At 54.1% G+C, this 16,287-nt stretch overlaps 1 protein-coding gene across 4 annotated transcripts in view; it reads right to left on the reverse strand.

Moving 5' to 3' along the window:
* Positions 1-16,287, reverse strand: part of GNA14 (G protein subunit alpha 14) — a 101,370-nt gene that overhangs the window by 9,586 nt on the left and 75,497 nt on the right. For all 4 annotated transcript variants that reach the window (XM_040988788.1, XM_040988787.1, XM_040988786.1 and 1 more), the window contains one exon: positions 1,816-1,970. In XM_040988788.1, coding sequence (XP_040844722.1) covers positions 1,816-1,970 — 155 coding nt within the window. The remainder of the gene's footprint in view (positions 1-1,815; positions 1,971-16,287) is intronic.

Here is a 16,287-nt window from a genome sequence, read left to right on the forward strand (position 1 = left end):
GCCTTTAGGGAGGCTTTTTTTACTGGAATAACTCACTCCGGCCCTGTTAGCACTTGCTGGCAAGAGGCTGGCTCTGCCCCTCTCCTCCTCTGCTCTCACGTCTCTCACCCCTGGACCTAGTGCATTGCTGAGGTACAAATGCAAGGAAGGACACACGAGAGAGCTGGTGTTTTCTTTGGTCACAGTTAGCTCCTTGTTTCGTTCGCAACAGCCAAACTCTGCTGGCAGTTGCCAAAATGCCCCACACCCTGCCTTACTGGTCTACTCCCTGTCTACACGGGCCATGCCCATTGTGTTACCTTGTCCCTGCTGGCCCCTCTGCCTGGAACGCCTTTCCCTGACCCTTCCAGCGCTGCCCTGAAGCTTAAGCATCACCTCCAAGATGAGATGCTGGTGTCATCTCCCTTTCCCCTCTCCCACACATTGGCCCATGTGGCCCCCACAGTCAGTAGGACAGTCAGTCCATTCTACAGATGGGAAAACGGAGGCTTAGGCCCCTGCACGCCCCTCCCCACAACCTCCCACCATTGGCATTCTGACCCAGGAGCGCACCTGCCCCATGCCACCTGACTGCTCTTCCTGAGCACAGGAGGCACTTGGTGCCCTTAGCGTGGCCCCTACCCCATCACCAGCACTTGTCAGATGCCGTGTGAAGTGGAGCCACACACCCACCTAGGCAGACGTTACTAACGGCATCTGACACCCTGCAGACCTGGCCCAAGGAAACGTGCGAGCCTCCAGCCTCACCACAGCCATCTTCGGTGGGCGTCTCCCACTTTGCAGAGTCCCCCTGAACTCTGCAGCGGTTTCTGGTGAGTCGGATCCAAATGGAGCTACATCAAGAGCCCAGCCAACCCTCGGGGCCTTCCCAGAAACACCGTCAGGCAGGGGTGGGAGCTCCGTAGCTGACCTTGAGCCCTGCCTGACACCCTAGGTTGCCAGTCAATCTTGCCCTCCTCCTCCGCATCTCTGTGCTGATCCAGGCCTTCAGCGGGGCAGTTTCTGCTTGGCTGCTTTACTGCGGGGTTTTTTCAATCTAGATATTCCCCACAATTAGTTAGTGTGCACTCTTAGATAAACAATGTTAAACGGAGCCCGGTACAACTGCCCGGCAGATGCCGGTGAAGTCTTTGGGGATAACATTTCCACTGCACTGTCCTGCTTTGTCCAGCTGAAGGGGCGTGAGGCGGTGGGTGGTGAGCACCTGCCCAGGCCAGCACAGAGGCTGCCCCTGAAGGGAGGGCACGGGTCTTGGGACAGGGTTCAGGAACCTGAGGCTAGAATGGAAGATGGTGCCGGGCAAGTGGGAAGGAGCTGAGCCACAAAAGGAACGCTTTCCTCACCCAGGATGGAGATCACATCACTGCTCCGTGGCCTGGCTGGTGGCCAAAAAAATCTGGAAATTACTAAGGAAATGAAATTGTGCGAATTCTGGTTGGCATGCAGAGTACATACAAACGGATCGCCACCTCCAGGGATTATTTATGAGATGGGAGGGATGGCCCTGCAGATACAGGCCGCCGCCACAAGAGGGCAGCACACAACCAGGTGCTGAGAGGCTGTGCGTGTAAACTGATTTCAGGGTCATTTTATATCTTGGCATCCGCTTGAAAAAGCATTAAGTCAAAGAGATGTAGGAAGTGGGAGTTGGAAGGCTATATATCTGGTCTCAGAGAGAGGCCAGGCTTGGAAACCAGACGGACCCGGAGATGGGGTCCCCGGCAAGGAGCCAGGTGTGGCATGCAGAGCCGACAAACAGAAGGTGGCCCTGTGGTGGCCCTTCATCCTCGGAGCCCCGTGGCGGGCTGCACTCACTACTTGGCCGAGTCGGACAGCTGGTACTCGCGCCGCCTGTCGTAGCACTCCTGGATTCCGGGGTCGCGCCACAGCTGCTTGATGGCTTCCACCTGGTCCCTGGACAGCGAGGAGACCTTGTCCACCTCCACCGCTCGGATTAGCCGCGCGTTTTCCTGTGCACAAAAGAAGAGTGTTGCGTGAGGCCCTGGAAAGGAAGCCAGCCCTTGAGCCATGGGACGCCCCTTGGGTTGTGGGGGGGAACAGGGATGGAGCTCGTGGTCTACCGCTCCCCTGCAGGCTTAGCCTGGTGGGAACCTGCGACTGGGGCCAGTGCTGGGCACAGCAGTCGGGGCCAGCCTCCCATCAGCAAATTGTGCCTTCGAAGTGGGCCCACCCCGGGGCAATAGTCTCAACATGAAATTAAAAAGCAACAGTATCAATTGGGTGATGAACCTGTTTTTTCTCTCATCATTGAAACAACAAGTACTTTTTAGAGCAGTTTTAGCTTTACAACAACCTTGGGCAAGACGCGTCTGTATAATCCTCCATCACAGATAAGCGTTTCCCACCCAGAGAGCTGCTCCCATCCCACGGTGCGGCAGTGTGATATTATCACCATGATTATGACAGACTTCCTCCTCATTCTATCTGTCCACTGCGGTAGCCCTTACGGTCATGATTTACACGACTGAAGTTACCATCCCTTGCCCTCTTAGCACATCCAAGGCCTCTACGCCCATTATCTCATTGAAATCAACGGAAGGCTTGTACGAGGCCAAGGCTCTAAGCAAACAGCAGGAAATATGAAGGACAAAGGTACCTTGAACCTACAGCATCACCTGGTGGCACCTGAGACTCCGCCCCTTCCCGCCTGCATCCCTTCCCTGCAGCCTGGGGAGCTCAGTCCACTCCGCCCTCTGCTGGCCTCCAGCAGCGGCTGCACAGTGGCTGGGAGGCAGCCCCCTCCCATGTGGACAGTGTCCCTGGAAAGCTGCTTCAAGCTTGTGGCGATCATCCTGTTGCCCAGCCAACAACTAACAGGGGAGGAGGAGCCGACAGATCGCCAGGTCCTCGCCCCACATCCATCGCAGAGGGGCGTGCGAGTTAGCAGAGGCCAGTGGCTTCCTCGGGGCAGGTGAGGCCTCAGACCAAGGCAGGATGGGTAAGCGGGATGCGCCCTGGGGAGTGGCAGCAGGAGTGCTGAGGACCCTGCCCAGGCACCCCACTCCATGCCAGTGGCTTTCAGGGGAACCTGAACTGTACACAAAGAACAATTACCCAAATATAAATAGTGGAATCGGCCTTATTCTTAACCGATGCCTAAGACACATTTCTCTGCCATCAGGGTGCGCTGACAGCCTGTAAGCCACAGCCCCTCTGGTCCCCACTATGGGACATGATATGCCACCTGCCCTTTGGCACCAGGAAGGAAGCTCCCGACCACATTTACCTGCAACAGAAGGGCTATGCCCACCACCTCCCCTCCCGGCAGCGCCTGTCTCTCCCTCACAGAACCTGACAGCACCTTCTCACCCTGAGCTGAGCTCCAAATTGGACATACCAGTTTCCACCCCCACCCTCTGTCTCACAAGGGCAAGGTCACGTCCCAGAGCCTAGTGCACCATGGGGACCTCCTTCTGCCATGGCTGCTGGATAGGCTTGTGTGACGCACAGAAAATGTGTCCCCCCAACAGACACAAAAGCACGTGAGGTTGGAGAGTGGCGCGCAGGCCCACTCCAGGGGGGCACAGGGCGGAGGATACCCTGGGCCGGTTGGCCCCTCTTCCCTGCTCTGCCTCTGCAGGCACCAGCACCCTTGCTTCCTGTGGCACATGTCTGTTTGCCCGCTGAAATGTGCCAGGTGTTAGCGCCAAGATAACATCAGGGGATATTACAGACGCAAGGGAATTTCCAAAAGTTCATGGAAAAATAGAATTCAAACCTTAACCTTGGTGCAAAAAAAAAAAATTGAAATTCACGCATAAGACAGAGCATGAAAAAGTTCAAGAAAAATGTATGTTACATGCAAAACTATGTGGTAATTTCAAAATTCTTCCACCAAACAATTTTTTTAATTCTATGTTTTCCTGAACGCTGGCAAGTAGCTACCTGTATCCCTTCCTCTCTGCTCGCCTTTGCTGTGTAGGTCTTCGGCTTCACAGCGAATGAAACGGACATCAAGAAAGATTTTTTTTTGTCTTGGGGAAAGATTCCAGAAGCAAGCATTAGGCCAGGCGGGGATGAGTGTGGGAGAGATTGTCCTGTTAGCTATTCTAAAATAAAATCCTTACTCAGATGTGAGTTGAATGGCTCGTCTACACTGCCACCATCCGCGTGACCAGAGGCGCACTTGGTGCCTAGAGTCCTTCTGGCTTGGCCACACACTCCCACACGAGCACAAGCAGTAGCGTGCTCACACTCACTTGACAACCCCGGACAACGTAGGAAAGCTTGGAGCCATTGCACACCGGATCCTGTCCTTCTGGGCAAGGGGCAGGGGAGTCCCTTGTGTCCCAGCGTTAGGGTGACTGCCATGATGGGCGGGGCAGGGCGTCACGCTGCTCAGTTGGAGGTGGCCAGCTTCTAAGAGGGCACCTCCAAGAAACAGATACAACCAACGGGTCAGTAGCTCCCAGGGGGTCCTTGACTACAGCAGCTTAGGAGGGGGGCTTCCAGAAGTCCCTGGACAGTGAAATGAAAGTTTATCTTGTTGCAAACAAGTATGTAGAAATCTGTACAGAGGCTTTCCATAAAGAACATGATTTGCACCAAAGTAAACTCGTGTTTTTCCATTCCATCTTACGTGAACTTGTTGGAACACTCTGCCTAACGCGGGCTTCATTGAAAAGGCAACAAAATCAATCTCCAAGTGCAAATGTTACAGGTGCAAATTAGACACACACACAGAGCCACAACCAGGCTCCTAAGACACCCAAGGCTCCCTTCTGGCAGTTTTTCTTCTTTCTCCAACAACACCATATTTCTCACTGCTGAAAAGGAGGAACATGTGTCCTGTGTATATGTCCCTGGCTAGCAGTGCAACAAGCGGCCCCATGCAACAAGGGATCCCCGCTGTTGGCTGCTGTTGGCGACAGCCCCGCTGAGTCCTGGCTGGGACTCAGCCCAGCAGGCAGCCTGGTCGCCAAGTCCCTCCCAGTGGGGGGCTTCGCATCCCATTAACACGTCTACCTCGGGAGTCCACACTCTCCCCACATCCCCGTTCTTGCCTTTGATAACTAAGCATTGTGGTGAACTTTTTTTTTGCCTTTGAGTATTTTTGATCCATAAATTAAAACCCTTATTTATGTGAAAGACAGAGTTAAGGAGGGAAGAGAGAAAGCTCCTTTTGCTGGTTCGCTCCCACAGCAGCCAGGCCTAGGCCACAGGGAAGCCAGGAGCCTGAACCCCAGGATCCTCCGCAGCTTTCCCAGTTGCATTCGCAGGAAGCTGGCTCGCAAGCAGAGCAGCCGGACTGGAGGTGGCACTCTCATGGATGTCACGGCAGTGGATTAACCTACTGCACCACAAGGCCTGTCTACGAATGTTTTCAAGGCCCTGCTAGGTCCTGTCACAGACTCTGCTACCCCACCAAATGCTGGAGGACCTCAAGACATGTCTCCACAGTTCTCTGTCCGAGTAAGTTGAGGAGAAGGTGTGAAATACAGCGTTGCTATTTTCAAACCACACAAGTTCTCCAAAACGTGTGGAACAGAGGCTGATGTGGTGGTATAGTGAGTCAGTCTGCCATCTGCAACACCAACAACCAGACGGGTGCTGGTTCAGGGCTTGGCTGCTCCTCGTCTGATCCACCTCCCTGCTAATGTCCCAGAGAGAGCAGATGGCCGAGGTTTGGGTCCCTGCACCCAACCGAGAGACCGGGATGAAGCTCCTGGCTCCTTCCTGGCCCAGCTTTGGCTGCTGCAGCTACCTGGGGAATAAACAGCAGAGGGAAGTGCATTCTCTCCCACGGTCTCCTCTGTTGCTCCCAGTGTTTCCTCCATCGCTCCCACTGTACCTCTGACTCTCAAATTCTTTTTGAATTTTTTAAAAAATCATGGTGTACACTGATGTGTATGTTAGTATGAGTGTGGTCCTTGGGGTGGCAGTCCGCAGTGGTCTGAATGTCTGGATCCCTCCTCAGACCCTGTGTTGAAATCTACTCCACCGAGACCCGAGCCCTCATGGCCATTCAACCAGGCTCCGCATACGTTAGTGCCGCTGCAAGAGACACCTGAGGGAGCCCGTGTGTGCCCTCCTCCAGCCCAGTGCCCAGTGAGGCGGCTCCAGGTGCAAGGAGCAGGCAGGCCCCCACCGCACTCAAACTCCACTATCCCAGGCTCCAGAACTGGAGCAGGAAATTCTTTATCAATCATGCAGCCTGAGAATTTTGTTATGGTCATGTGAGCGGGCTGACACACCTCAGCATCTTTCCTTTGCTGATGTGCCCCCTTGTGCCCCCAACAGCGGCAGGCATGATATGCCAACATTTATTCTTTTTTAAAATTAATTTATTTCATTGGAAAGGTATATTTTTCAACGAGAAGGAGGGATAAAAAGATCTTCCATCTACTGGTTCACTCGCCCAAAGTCCACAACAGCTGGAGCTGAGCCAATCAGAAACCAGGAGCCTCTCCCAGGTCTCCCACGTGGGTGCAGAACCTGGGCAGCCCTCTGCTGCTTCCCAGGGCTACAAGCAGGGAGCGGGATGGGAAGTGGGGCAGCCAGGACATGAACCGATGCCCACACAGAATGCCAGTGTTTGAAGGTGGATTAGCCAGTTAAGCCAATGCCCAAACATTCCTTCTTTAACTGAACAAGGCTATGCTTCACATAGAAACGTGTAGTTACACACAGTAAATTTTTAAACACATATGCACAAGAGGAAAATGCCTGGCCATGACCATGAAACCAAAGCAGGCCACGGTCAACAGCGCAGTCCTTAGTGACAGTTTATGGAACTGAGCAGCTCCGAGCAGGCATGGGTCTGCAGCAACCATGACAGCCTCACGAGGGATGCCCGGAGCCTAGCTCGCTCACTATTGATTTTATTACACATGGCCCAAGAGGAGGTAGGAGTATGCCCCGTGCCAGATGTATACATCTTTGGTGGCACCTGAGGCTCAGACCCAAGGAACCCGTTTGCTATGGGAAACCTGGGGCGTGTTCTATGGACTCTGCCAAGTCCAAGGGTCATGCCAGCACAGCTCAGTGTCCCTTCCCATCTGCACGGGCGCCAAGTTCAGACTGCTCCCCCCAGAGCACAGCCTGCGATCCGTTCCCTGCCACGGGTGTTCACACAGTGGGGTCTCACCACAGAGCCGCCCCTGTCCCCGGGGCTCCATCCCCACCTCCCTTCCTTCTCCACTGAGCCCTTTCTCTCGGGGTGTAGAGATTCCAAAAATTTTTTCCTATTTGCCTCTAACAGATTTCTGCCACCCCCTAACACCCAGGCAGAAAGGAGAAAGACCTGGCTGGAATCCCTACATCAGCCAGCCAGAGCTGGCTTTTAAAAAAGAAAAATTTAGTTGTTATTATTGAAAAGGCAGATTTACAAAGACTGCCAGTTCTCTAGCTCACTCCCCAAGTGGTCAGAGCGGAGCTGACATGAAGCCAGGAGCTTTTTCTGGGTCTCGCACATGGGTGCAGGGTCCAAGGCCTCAGAGCATCCCTGACTGCGTGGGCAAGAGAGCAGTCAGGACACGAACCAGTCCCCATATTGGATCCTGGCACATATAAGGCCAGGACTTAGCCACTAGGCTATCTCGCTGGGTCCCCCAGAGCCTGCTTTTTGAACTCCATTAGCTTTTGGAGCGGGGAAGCCCACCGCACTCTGGCCATTGCTTGGATCCACATGGGCAGCCAGGCAGGTGTGCTAAGCCAGGCGGCCCAGGCTGTGACGGGGCAAGCAGACGCTGGCCCTTCAGCCTGGGGTGATGGCTACAGCAGCCAGGGAGCGTGCTCCTGCTGTGAAGTCACAGGACCCTGTTGTCCTCCCTCAGCTCTGACCTCGGCGCCAAGACCCTCCCTAGCTTTCCTGCACCCCCTTCCACCCGCACAAATCAACCCAAGAACTGGGCTCCTGGCCTGACCAGTGTCGCTGTGGGCTTCTCTTCTGCATCTATTCACTGGCTTGGGCTGCAGTGTTACAATCGGCACCGGCGCAGTCACTACGACACACACCTGAAGGGCAGCTTGCAGCCCCACCGGTGCGTGGCCTCAGCCTTTGCACACCAAGGCGAGCTCCGAGTGTCTTAGCTCTCCGCACAGGGTCTGGCCTGAGCTTCCTGACTGGCTTGTTGGGGTCCCCGTGTCCTTGTCCGCCGAAACATGCAGAGTCTCAGCCTCTAGCCACGTGAGCTGACCTGGAGCTCTTCTCTAACAGGCTGTTTAGGTCAGGCCACCCCGGATAATCTCCCTTTGGATTAACCTCAAGTTAATGCGTGGGGACTTTTAATTCCATTTGGCAAATGGTCTCATCTTTCTCACCGCGCATAATCTCATTACAAGGATGGCAGCCGCTCCAGGAGGGCGCGATGCTGGGAGTGTCCACCTGGGGGCGTGTGTCTGCAGTTTCGGGGAGCAGAGCCCCTAGTTGCAGCAGCGGCTCTGATGCCTGGCGTTTCGGGGGTGCAGTCTCCTCCACCTGTCCACGTTTGCCGTGTGACGCCTCCCATGAGCCCTAGGTACGCAGTTTGTGATTTGAGAACCCAGAACCGCAACGCCTCACGGAGGAAGGGGTGCTGGCCGTAGTCCAGAGAACGATTAGAAAATCTAATCCTGTGTTCACTTGGGCCAGCGGGAGGCTCAGCGAGAACAGCAGTGCCGAAGGGAGTCAGCAAACCCGTGTCCTAGACAGCTTGTGTCTGGTCCTCAGCCCCCCGCTACCCCATCCTCAAAATCACCAGGTAACCAGAACAAGAATCTGCCTATAAAACTCGTACAGCTTTCCTTATAGCCCCCGGCGACGGTGCAAAACTATTCCCAGGGCTTTTAAGTACTGCAGGCGAGTAACCTGGAGATGACGGGACACACGCAGGTCAAGGATGCAACACCCACACACTGGCTGCTGCAGCAGAGTGGGAACCAGCCACCTTGGCTATCACACACCGAGGCTTGTGACAGTGGGGTTTGCACTGCCTCATTCAGCCACGGCAGCCACCTACACAGGTAGACACTCGAATAGTCCTGTCCGACAGGAGAAAGACGAGGCTTAGAGGATGAGAGGCAGCCGCGATGCATGCCTGCGCTTCGCTGATTGGTTTACATGTGTAGAACCCCAAATAGCTTTAACTAGGAAACAAGGCCTTGGGATTCACGTCACTATGGTGCATGGCGCCGCCTGGTGGCAACCACTCTAATTGCAAGTGTTGCCAGAGAAGGACTTGGAAAAAGTTTGGGTGACCAGCTGCATCTGTCACGGTGGGGCAGAACGACAGGGCTGGCTGCTGTTTGATCCTTATCTTAGAGCTAAGCGAGGGGACGGCCCAGACTGTTCCACTCTGAGAGGAAGCTCAAAAGAGGGACATGGGACAGATACGGAAGGGGGCGTGGGGTGGAGTTAGAATGTGGAAGGTGTGAAAGAGGCATTTTCTCTGACAGAGATTGAGAGAAAACACCAAGGCATTTTCATGTACGGGAGTGAACTGGACATGTCTGATTTGCTTCTTGGCTACAACACTGTGGAACAGGGCTTTTCTACTTCTTGACGGACTCTTCAGCATCACTGAGAGCCTCTGGCCTGCACTCCTGGCGTTCAGATGGCAAGAGCCATCCATCCCCGTGCAGAAACACCAGCAACAGCGACAAATGTGCTTCCAGAAGTCATGACACATGCACATCTGGGCAACGGAGCCCAGCCACCCAGGCCCCGAAGCTTTCTGCATGACCTCATCAGAGCTGCCTGGGCCAGCTCAGCGACAGCCAGGGGCTAGACCAGAGGGAGCAACAGCCCTGCAGGTGGCAGCTGGCTTCTGGCACAGGCGCGGGCCCACAGGAGGCTGTCCTCCTCTTTGCTCTGAATGTGGTGCTGTTTCCCACACCTGTTTCCCACTGGCCTACCTTCTCCCCCTCCCACCCCAGGGCTGGAAACGCCTTCACTCGCACTGCCACCCTTTGCCCAGTGCCACGGCACCCAGGGGACTCTGTTTGGGTTCTGCAGTTCTTTTTGTGCCAGAGCCCAACTTTCTGAGAATAAAATGTTGGCTCCCAGGGAACCTGCCAGCCGGTGGCATTCCTTGCTTTGTTCTTCCCTTTATTTTCTCGATGGATGTTTCACTTTTTCCATGCTTTTTAATGGCTTGAAAAACTCAAACCACAACAATTATGTGGGTCACAGCTTGCTTTAATGATGTGCCTTTGAAATGGTGGTTTGCCTCCTGGATATGCGTTTCGGTGGTTGTTTTCCCTGTGCAAGGGGAACCCGCAGGCATTTCTGCCTGGGGCTGGCATCAGAAGAGCAGGGTACCCCAGAATATATTAGGGGTCCCTCTTTGGAGCCTGTCCCTGCCACCCTCACAGTGTGTGCCCTGGCCTGAGTCCACATGGGTCAGTGGAGAGCGATGCCTGCACCTAGGGGCACCAGGCTGCCCCAAGTCTTCTCTTGCAACCATTACCTACTCTTTTTTTTTTTAAAGATTTATTTTTATTATTTTTTATTGGAAAGGCGGATATACAGAGAGGAGAGACAGAGAGGAAGATCTTCCGTCCGATGATTCACTCCCCAAGTGAGCACAACGGCCGATGCTATGCCGATCCGAAGCCAAGAGCCTCTTCTGGGTCTCCCACGCGGGTGCAGGGTCCCAAAGCTTTGGGCCATCCTCGACTGCTTTCCCGGGCCACAAGCAGGGAGCTGGCTGGGAAGCGGGGCTGCCGGGATTAGAACCGGTGCCCATATGGGATCCCGGGCGTGCAAGGCGAGGACTTAACCACTTGCGCCACCGCGCCGGGCCCCATTACCTACTCTTATGAGGGGGGGTCAGCTTCAAGTGTACAGGAGAGAGGCCAATCTTAACCTTGACAAAGCCTAGGAGAGCCACCAGGAGTAGGTGTGTTGCCTGTGGTAGAAATTTTTGCAGAGCAGAGCAGGGGCAAGCATGGTCCCAACCACTCACACGCCAAGGGGCCAGGGGGGCTGCAGGAAAGAGACCCCACCCAACTGGGCAAGCTTGGCTCCGTCCTGGATTTAATGCCCCCCAGTCACATGGTGCTGCCAAAGCAAAGACAGGCTCCCCAGTTGAAATGGAATTTCCCCATTTTTCAAAAAACGTGTTTGAGAGGGAGGGATGGTGGAGGGAGAAGACAGAGTGTGTCTGCACACACTCCTATCAGAGGGCAAGCTCCTATCCCTGGCTCATCCCCAGGGGCCCACACCAGCTAGAGCTGGGCCAGGCTGACGCTGCTAGGCCAGAACTCAGTCTGGGTGGCAGAGATACAAGTGCTACAACCAAGTATCCATTGCTTCTACAGTGTACCATGTGCAGGAACCTGGAACGGACAGCACAGCCAGGACCTGAACTAAGGGACCCTGGCACACGACACGTGCTAACCAGTGTCTCAACGGCTAGGCCAAATGCCAGCCCCAAGTTTGAACCTCAGAGACACAACACGGTTTCTTATTGCAAGCACACCCGTGTATTTGGAATGTCCCCCCCTTGGCATTTGGCTGTAGTTGCCGCACGGAAGAGCCCTGGCTGCCTCTGTTAGCACGGTGGTCTTGCATTTACAAAGCTGCTGCCTGCAGGGACAGAATGGAATCTGGTGCCCAAGCCAGAGCCCAGTCCAGCCCAGTTCAGCCCAGTCCAGCTTTCCTCTCCTTCACAAACAGCCACCTGCCTGCAGGTGCAGCTCCTGACGGCGACAGGAAGCACCATCCCCTCACTCTCACACGTGGACGCCCGAGTGTGGAGGATGCACAGCAATATTTACCATGCCAGAGCAGAGGGGTTAGCTGGTCTACTGTCAGGCCCTCCCCTGGCACCATCCCGCCTGCACAACTTTCACACGCTCATGCCCTCCAGCTAGGCTGGACGCCCGTGTCCATGCGACTTCCCCACACCAGCTCTCACCTCAGGAGACCTCACCCTGCCACAAACCGTCTACCAGGCTCCCCGCATCCCTCCAGCTACTGATGAAGCAGCAAAAGCAGCACCCGATCCTGTGACTACCTCATTTTTCCTTTTCCAAATGCCAAGCCAGACTTTCAGGGGCCCAGGAGAACCTGGCCTCCTGCCTGCAGCTCCGGGCCTGACTTACAGGTGGGGAGCTAGCTCCCTGCACACAGCTGGCCCACCCCACCCTGCATCTCAGAGTGACTGTGTGTGGTCCCTGCAAGGCCACCAAGCAGTCACGTACACAGCCCTGAAGCCCTGGCACCCCTCTGCTGGGAGCACCCCAGCATGAGGCCATCAGCCCCTCCCACCTGGCTTTCCCTGTGTGCTAAGTCCTGTCAGGAAATCCTTCCAAATCCTAGAGAGTGGAATTGTGTTCCCAGCAAGTTCACGTCCATCTGGTGTTCAAGGTCTCACTTAGAAACAGGGCCTGTGCAGATGTGATTACGGCAAGGACAGAGATGTGGTCACAGCTGCTAGGCTGGCCCGAACCCATGGAGCCTGCCAGACGAGTCCCCAGGCGGCAGGGAACGGGACGTTGGAGGTGCTGCAGGGCGTGTCTCCAGGCCACGGCAGGCCAAGCACCGCCAAGGACCACCGCGAGCTGGGAGAACGCATACGCCCCATGTGGCCCCGGGCAACATGTCCACTTGCACCCAACCGAGAGAGCATGGCTCGGCTCCCCCAGCCTCCCGCACTGCGCCTTGCTCACCCTAGGGAACCAAGGCACTCAGCCAAAGCCCATGGAAGAGCACCCTGCGCAGGCAGCGAGCCCCCTCAGGAGGGACGACCACAGCAGCCATGCGCAGGGTCCCCCAGGTGTTCCTAGCAACAAAAGGAACATACAAGTGAGACAGCTGGGCTCAGAAAGTTGGGTAACTTTCCCGATGTCACATAGCTTGTAAACCGGATGGATTCGCATGCTGATTCTCCAGTCATCGGTTCAGCCTCATTGCCTTTAGGGAAACGACGGTGACTTGTGCACGTCCTAAGGCTTGCTGCGTTTGTTTTGAGCATGTGCTGTGGGGTCTGGGGTTGAGACCCGTGGTCAGGGAAGAGATTGGGGCTGTCTGGTCCTGAGGCTGTTGCTGGGGCTTTGGCGGTGAGGCACGCTCGGTCCAGCCTGGAAAGCCAAGCTTTGCCACCGAGTACAAGGATGTACTGAGCTGCGCATGCTCGTAGCTATCACTCCGCACCTGCCAAGCAGCAGCATCTGGGTCCAGAAACCAGACACTGCCACCAGGTGTCCAGCAATCTTCCCCTGGGCCTCCTGGCCCTGGCTAGGCTGTTGCTCAGACCTGGGAGCTGAGCCTCTCAGATCCCCAGCTCTTCGCTCCGCTCCGTGAGCTCAGCCGGGCTTGGGTTCCCATGGAGGACAGGGGCAGGAGCGCCTCCTGGGAGGCCATCAGCGTCCTCCTGAAATGGCTGCACGAAGTCCCCTCCAACATGACCCTTGTCTTGCCTCCCTTTTCCCAACTGTGATTTTAAAAGACTCAGTCCAGCCCTGGACCTGTGGCACAGCACGTTAAACACCTGGGATATGAGCATCCCAGAGGAGCACCAGTTCAAGTCCTGACTGCTCCACTTCCAAATCCAGCTCCATGCTCATGTGCCCAGGGAAGGCAGTGGGTCCTGGTCACTTGGTGAGTGAACCAGTGAATGGAATCTCTCCTGTCTGCAGCTCTGCCTTTCGGACTTTTTTTTTTTTTTAAAGAATACTCCACTCACATTCTACAGCCACCCCACCAGCATGAATTTCAGGGTTCAGCTTCCCCCAAATCTCCAAATCTCCAGGCTCCCCAAATCTCCAAACCCATATTTCCTCCATGAAACCTGCAGCTCTTGGGCCTCCCTCCTGGGGACCATGGCTTCCCCAGTAGATGGTGCAGCACCCACAGGGCGTGCACACCCCACCTTCACCATGCACCCCAAGTGCTTCCCTCCAGAGATGTCCCAACAGTGACCCAGCCACAGCCTAGGGCACCAAAGCACGCCAGCCCACAACAGAGTGGTGTTGTGTGTCCGTTAGATCTACAGCATAAACAGGAGAACGCGGCAAGTGGGAAATCCCTGCACTAGCCAGCAGACCTATGCGCCCTGGAGAAGTGGGGGGACTAGGGCTGACCACGGTCACGGACACAGCACACGTGACATTCAACAGCTGGTGCGGCGGAGCCAAACCCGCAGTGACTCTAGACACCGAGAGCCCTAGCAGCCAAGGAAAACGGTTGGGGATTAGCTGATGTCACTGTAAAAAAAAAAAATACATATATATGTGATAATAAACAGGCTGCCTTCTGGGTGAACTGGTCAGTGCTAACACAACCGCTGGCCTTTGCTTTTCAAAATCTCCCTGCGCAGCGAAGGGCAAGGGGATTAAATCCAAGAAAATGGATGTTTACCCTTAACCTTTCGTTTTTAACTCCAGCCAAACATTCTTGTCCTTTAGAAACTGTGATCAACTTTCAGATAAGCCTTTCTTCCCTCCCGTCCAGCGGAGAGCATGTGTGGTCTCTCAAGCAACTTCAGAAACCTGTTAGAGATGCTTCAAAACAGGCTTGGGTTCTGCCACAGAGCCGGGCGGTGGCCGAGCGGGCCAGCCCACCAGCCCACGCGCCCGGCAGCCAAACACAGCTTCCTTTTCGCATCACCCACGAGCGGACACAGAGCGCAGGTATAATGATAGCGTCTTGTAGCATCCACATTCAATACCTTGTCGAGAACTCTATGTCATGTGGATAGGCAGATGGTTCAAGGAAATTCAAAATTCTCCTATGTGACATAAATGCCTGTTACCGTGTCAGTTATTCTGAGCCCACTACTAATGCCGGGATGACCTTCTTAGATTTTCCAGAATAATTTCACGCTAAAGAGTATGCTTGAAAGGGGACTTCCTCTTTCTTAGAATGTTTGTCAGATATTAGTACATCTTTGCTACCTTGGTGTCGGTAGGTCTTAATTTTTTTTTAAAGCATTCATTGATCTTTTTTAGGAATTGCCATTCCCCCTTTAGACCCTACATGTCGTCTGTCTTCCCTCCCTTCTTCCTTTTTCTTCTTTCTTTTCACACTGATTTATTTTCACTGGAAAAACAGATCCACAGACAGCAGGAGAGACAGAAGTATCTTCCATCTGCTGATTCACCCTGCAAGTGGCCACATCAGCCCAAGCTGAGCCAATTCAGAGCCAGGAGCCAGGAGCTTGCTCCAGGTCTCTCCCACAGGTGCACGGCTCATCCTCTACTGCTTTCCCAGGCCACAAGCAGGGAGCTGGATGGGAAGTAGAACATCCAGGATATGAACCAGCATCATAGGGGATGACAGCTTTTGAAAGTGGAGTATTAACCAGTTGAGCTATGGTACCGCCCTGATTGCACTTTAAAGTCCAGTCTGACATCTTCCTGAAACTTGCCATAGTCAGTCATTTTCAATTAATCTGCATATTAGGAGACTCAAACCCTTCTATGGCACAGGAAGTAGAGGAGGGGCCACTCTTACTTGATGGCCACAAGCTTAGTCCTTTTATAAATATTCAACAAAGATCGTTGTTTCTCTGGAGTACAGAGGAGAGCAATCAACAATAATCAAATCTCAAGATGTCAATTTCATTCATTTGCACTTTCTTTTTTTGTAATCTATGTCGTAGTTACCATGGTATCTATCCTGTGGGGATTGGCTTATCTCTCTGAGCAGAATGGTCTACAACTGTATCCCCTGTGTTGTCAAAGACCGGGCCCATGGCCTTTGTTTTTAAAATTGGTAGTTGTACCGATGGGAGAAATAGATGCACTACTGGAGGTGGCAGCCCCTATTTTTAATGCACAGACGTGGCATGGCCCATTGTGGAGACTCATGAATGCCAGTCCTCATGGTTCAGTCCCAGAGAAGGGTCAAGAGCCTAGATAAGAGGCCTGGTGCAAGGGATCAGCAGTTAAATCCTCACCTTGCGTGCACCACGATCCCATATATGTGCCAGTTTGTGTCTCAGAGGCCCCACTTCCCATCCAGCTCCCTGCTTGTGGCCTGGGATGCAGTCAAGAACAGTTGCAAACCTTGGGACCCTGCACCTGTGTGGGGGGACCCAGAAAAAGCTCCTGGCTCTGGATCAGTTCAGTTCTGGCCATTGCAGCCACTTAGGGAGTGAACCAGTGGATGGAAGATCTTTTTGTATCTCCTTCTCTCTGTACATCTGTCTTTTCAGTTTAAAAAAGAAAGAAAAAGAACCTAGATTAAGAAGCTTGCGGTAGATACTCCCACACTGAACGAACAAGCATATGAATCCAAAAGCTTCAACCTTGGATCCCATAAAAATACAGAGGAAGCTGCTGAATGAAATACGACTTTATAAAGCTTGTGTTATCAATGTTCCTCCCCAGCTTTGTACT

This window comes from Ochotona curzoniae, unplaced genomic scaffold, assembly GCF_017591425.1.
Source record: "Ochotona curzoniae isolate NIBS_2020 unplaced genomic scaffold, NIBS_Ocur_1.0 contig_50, whole genome shotgun sequence".
Classification (NCBI taxonomy): domain Eukaryota; kingdom Metazoa; phylum Chordata; class Mammalia; order Lagomorpha; family Ochotonidae; genus Ochotona; species Ochotona curzoniae.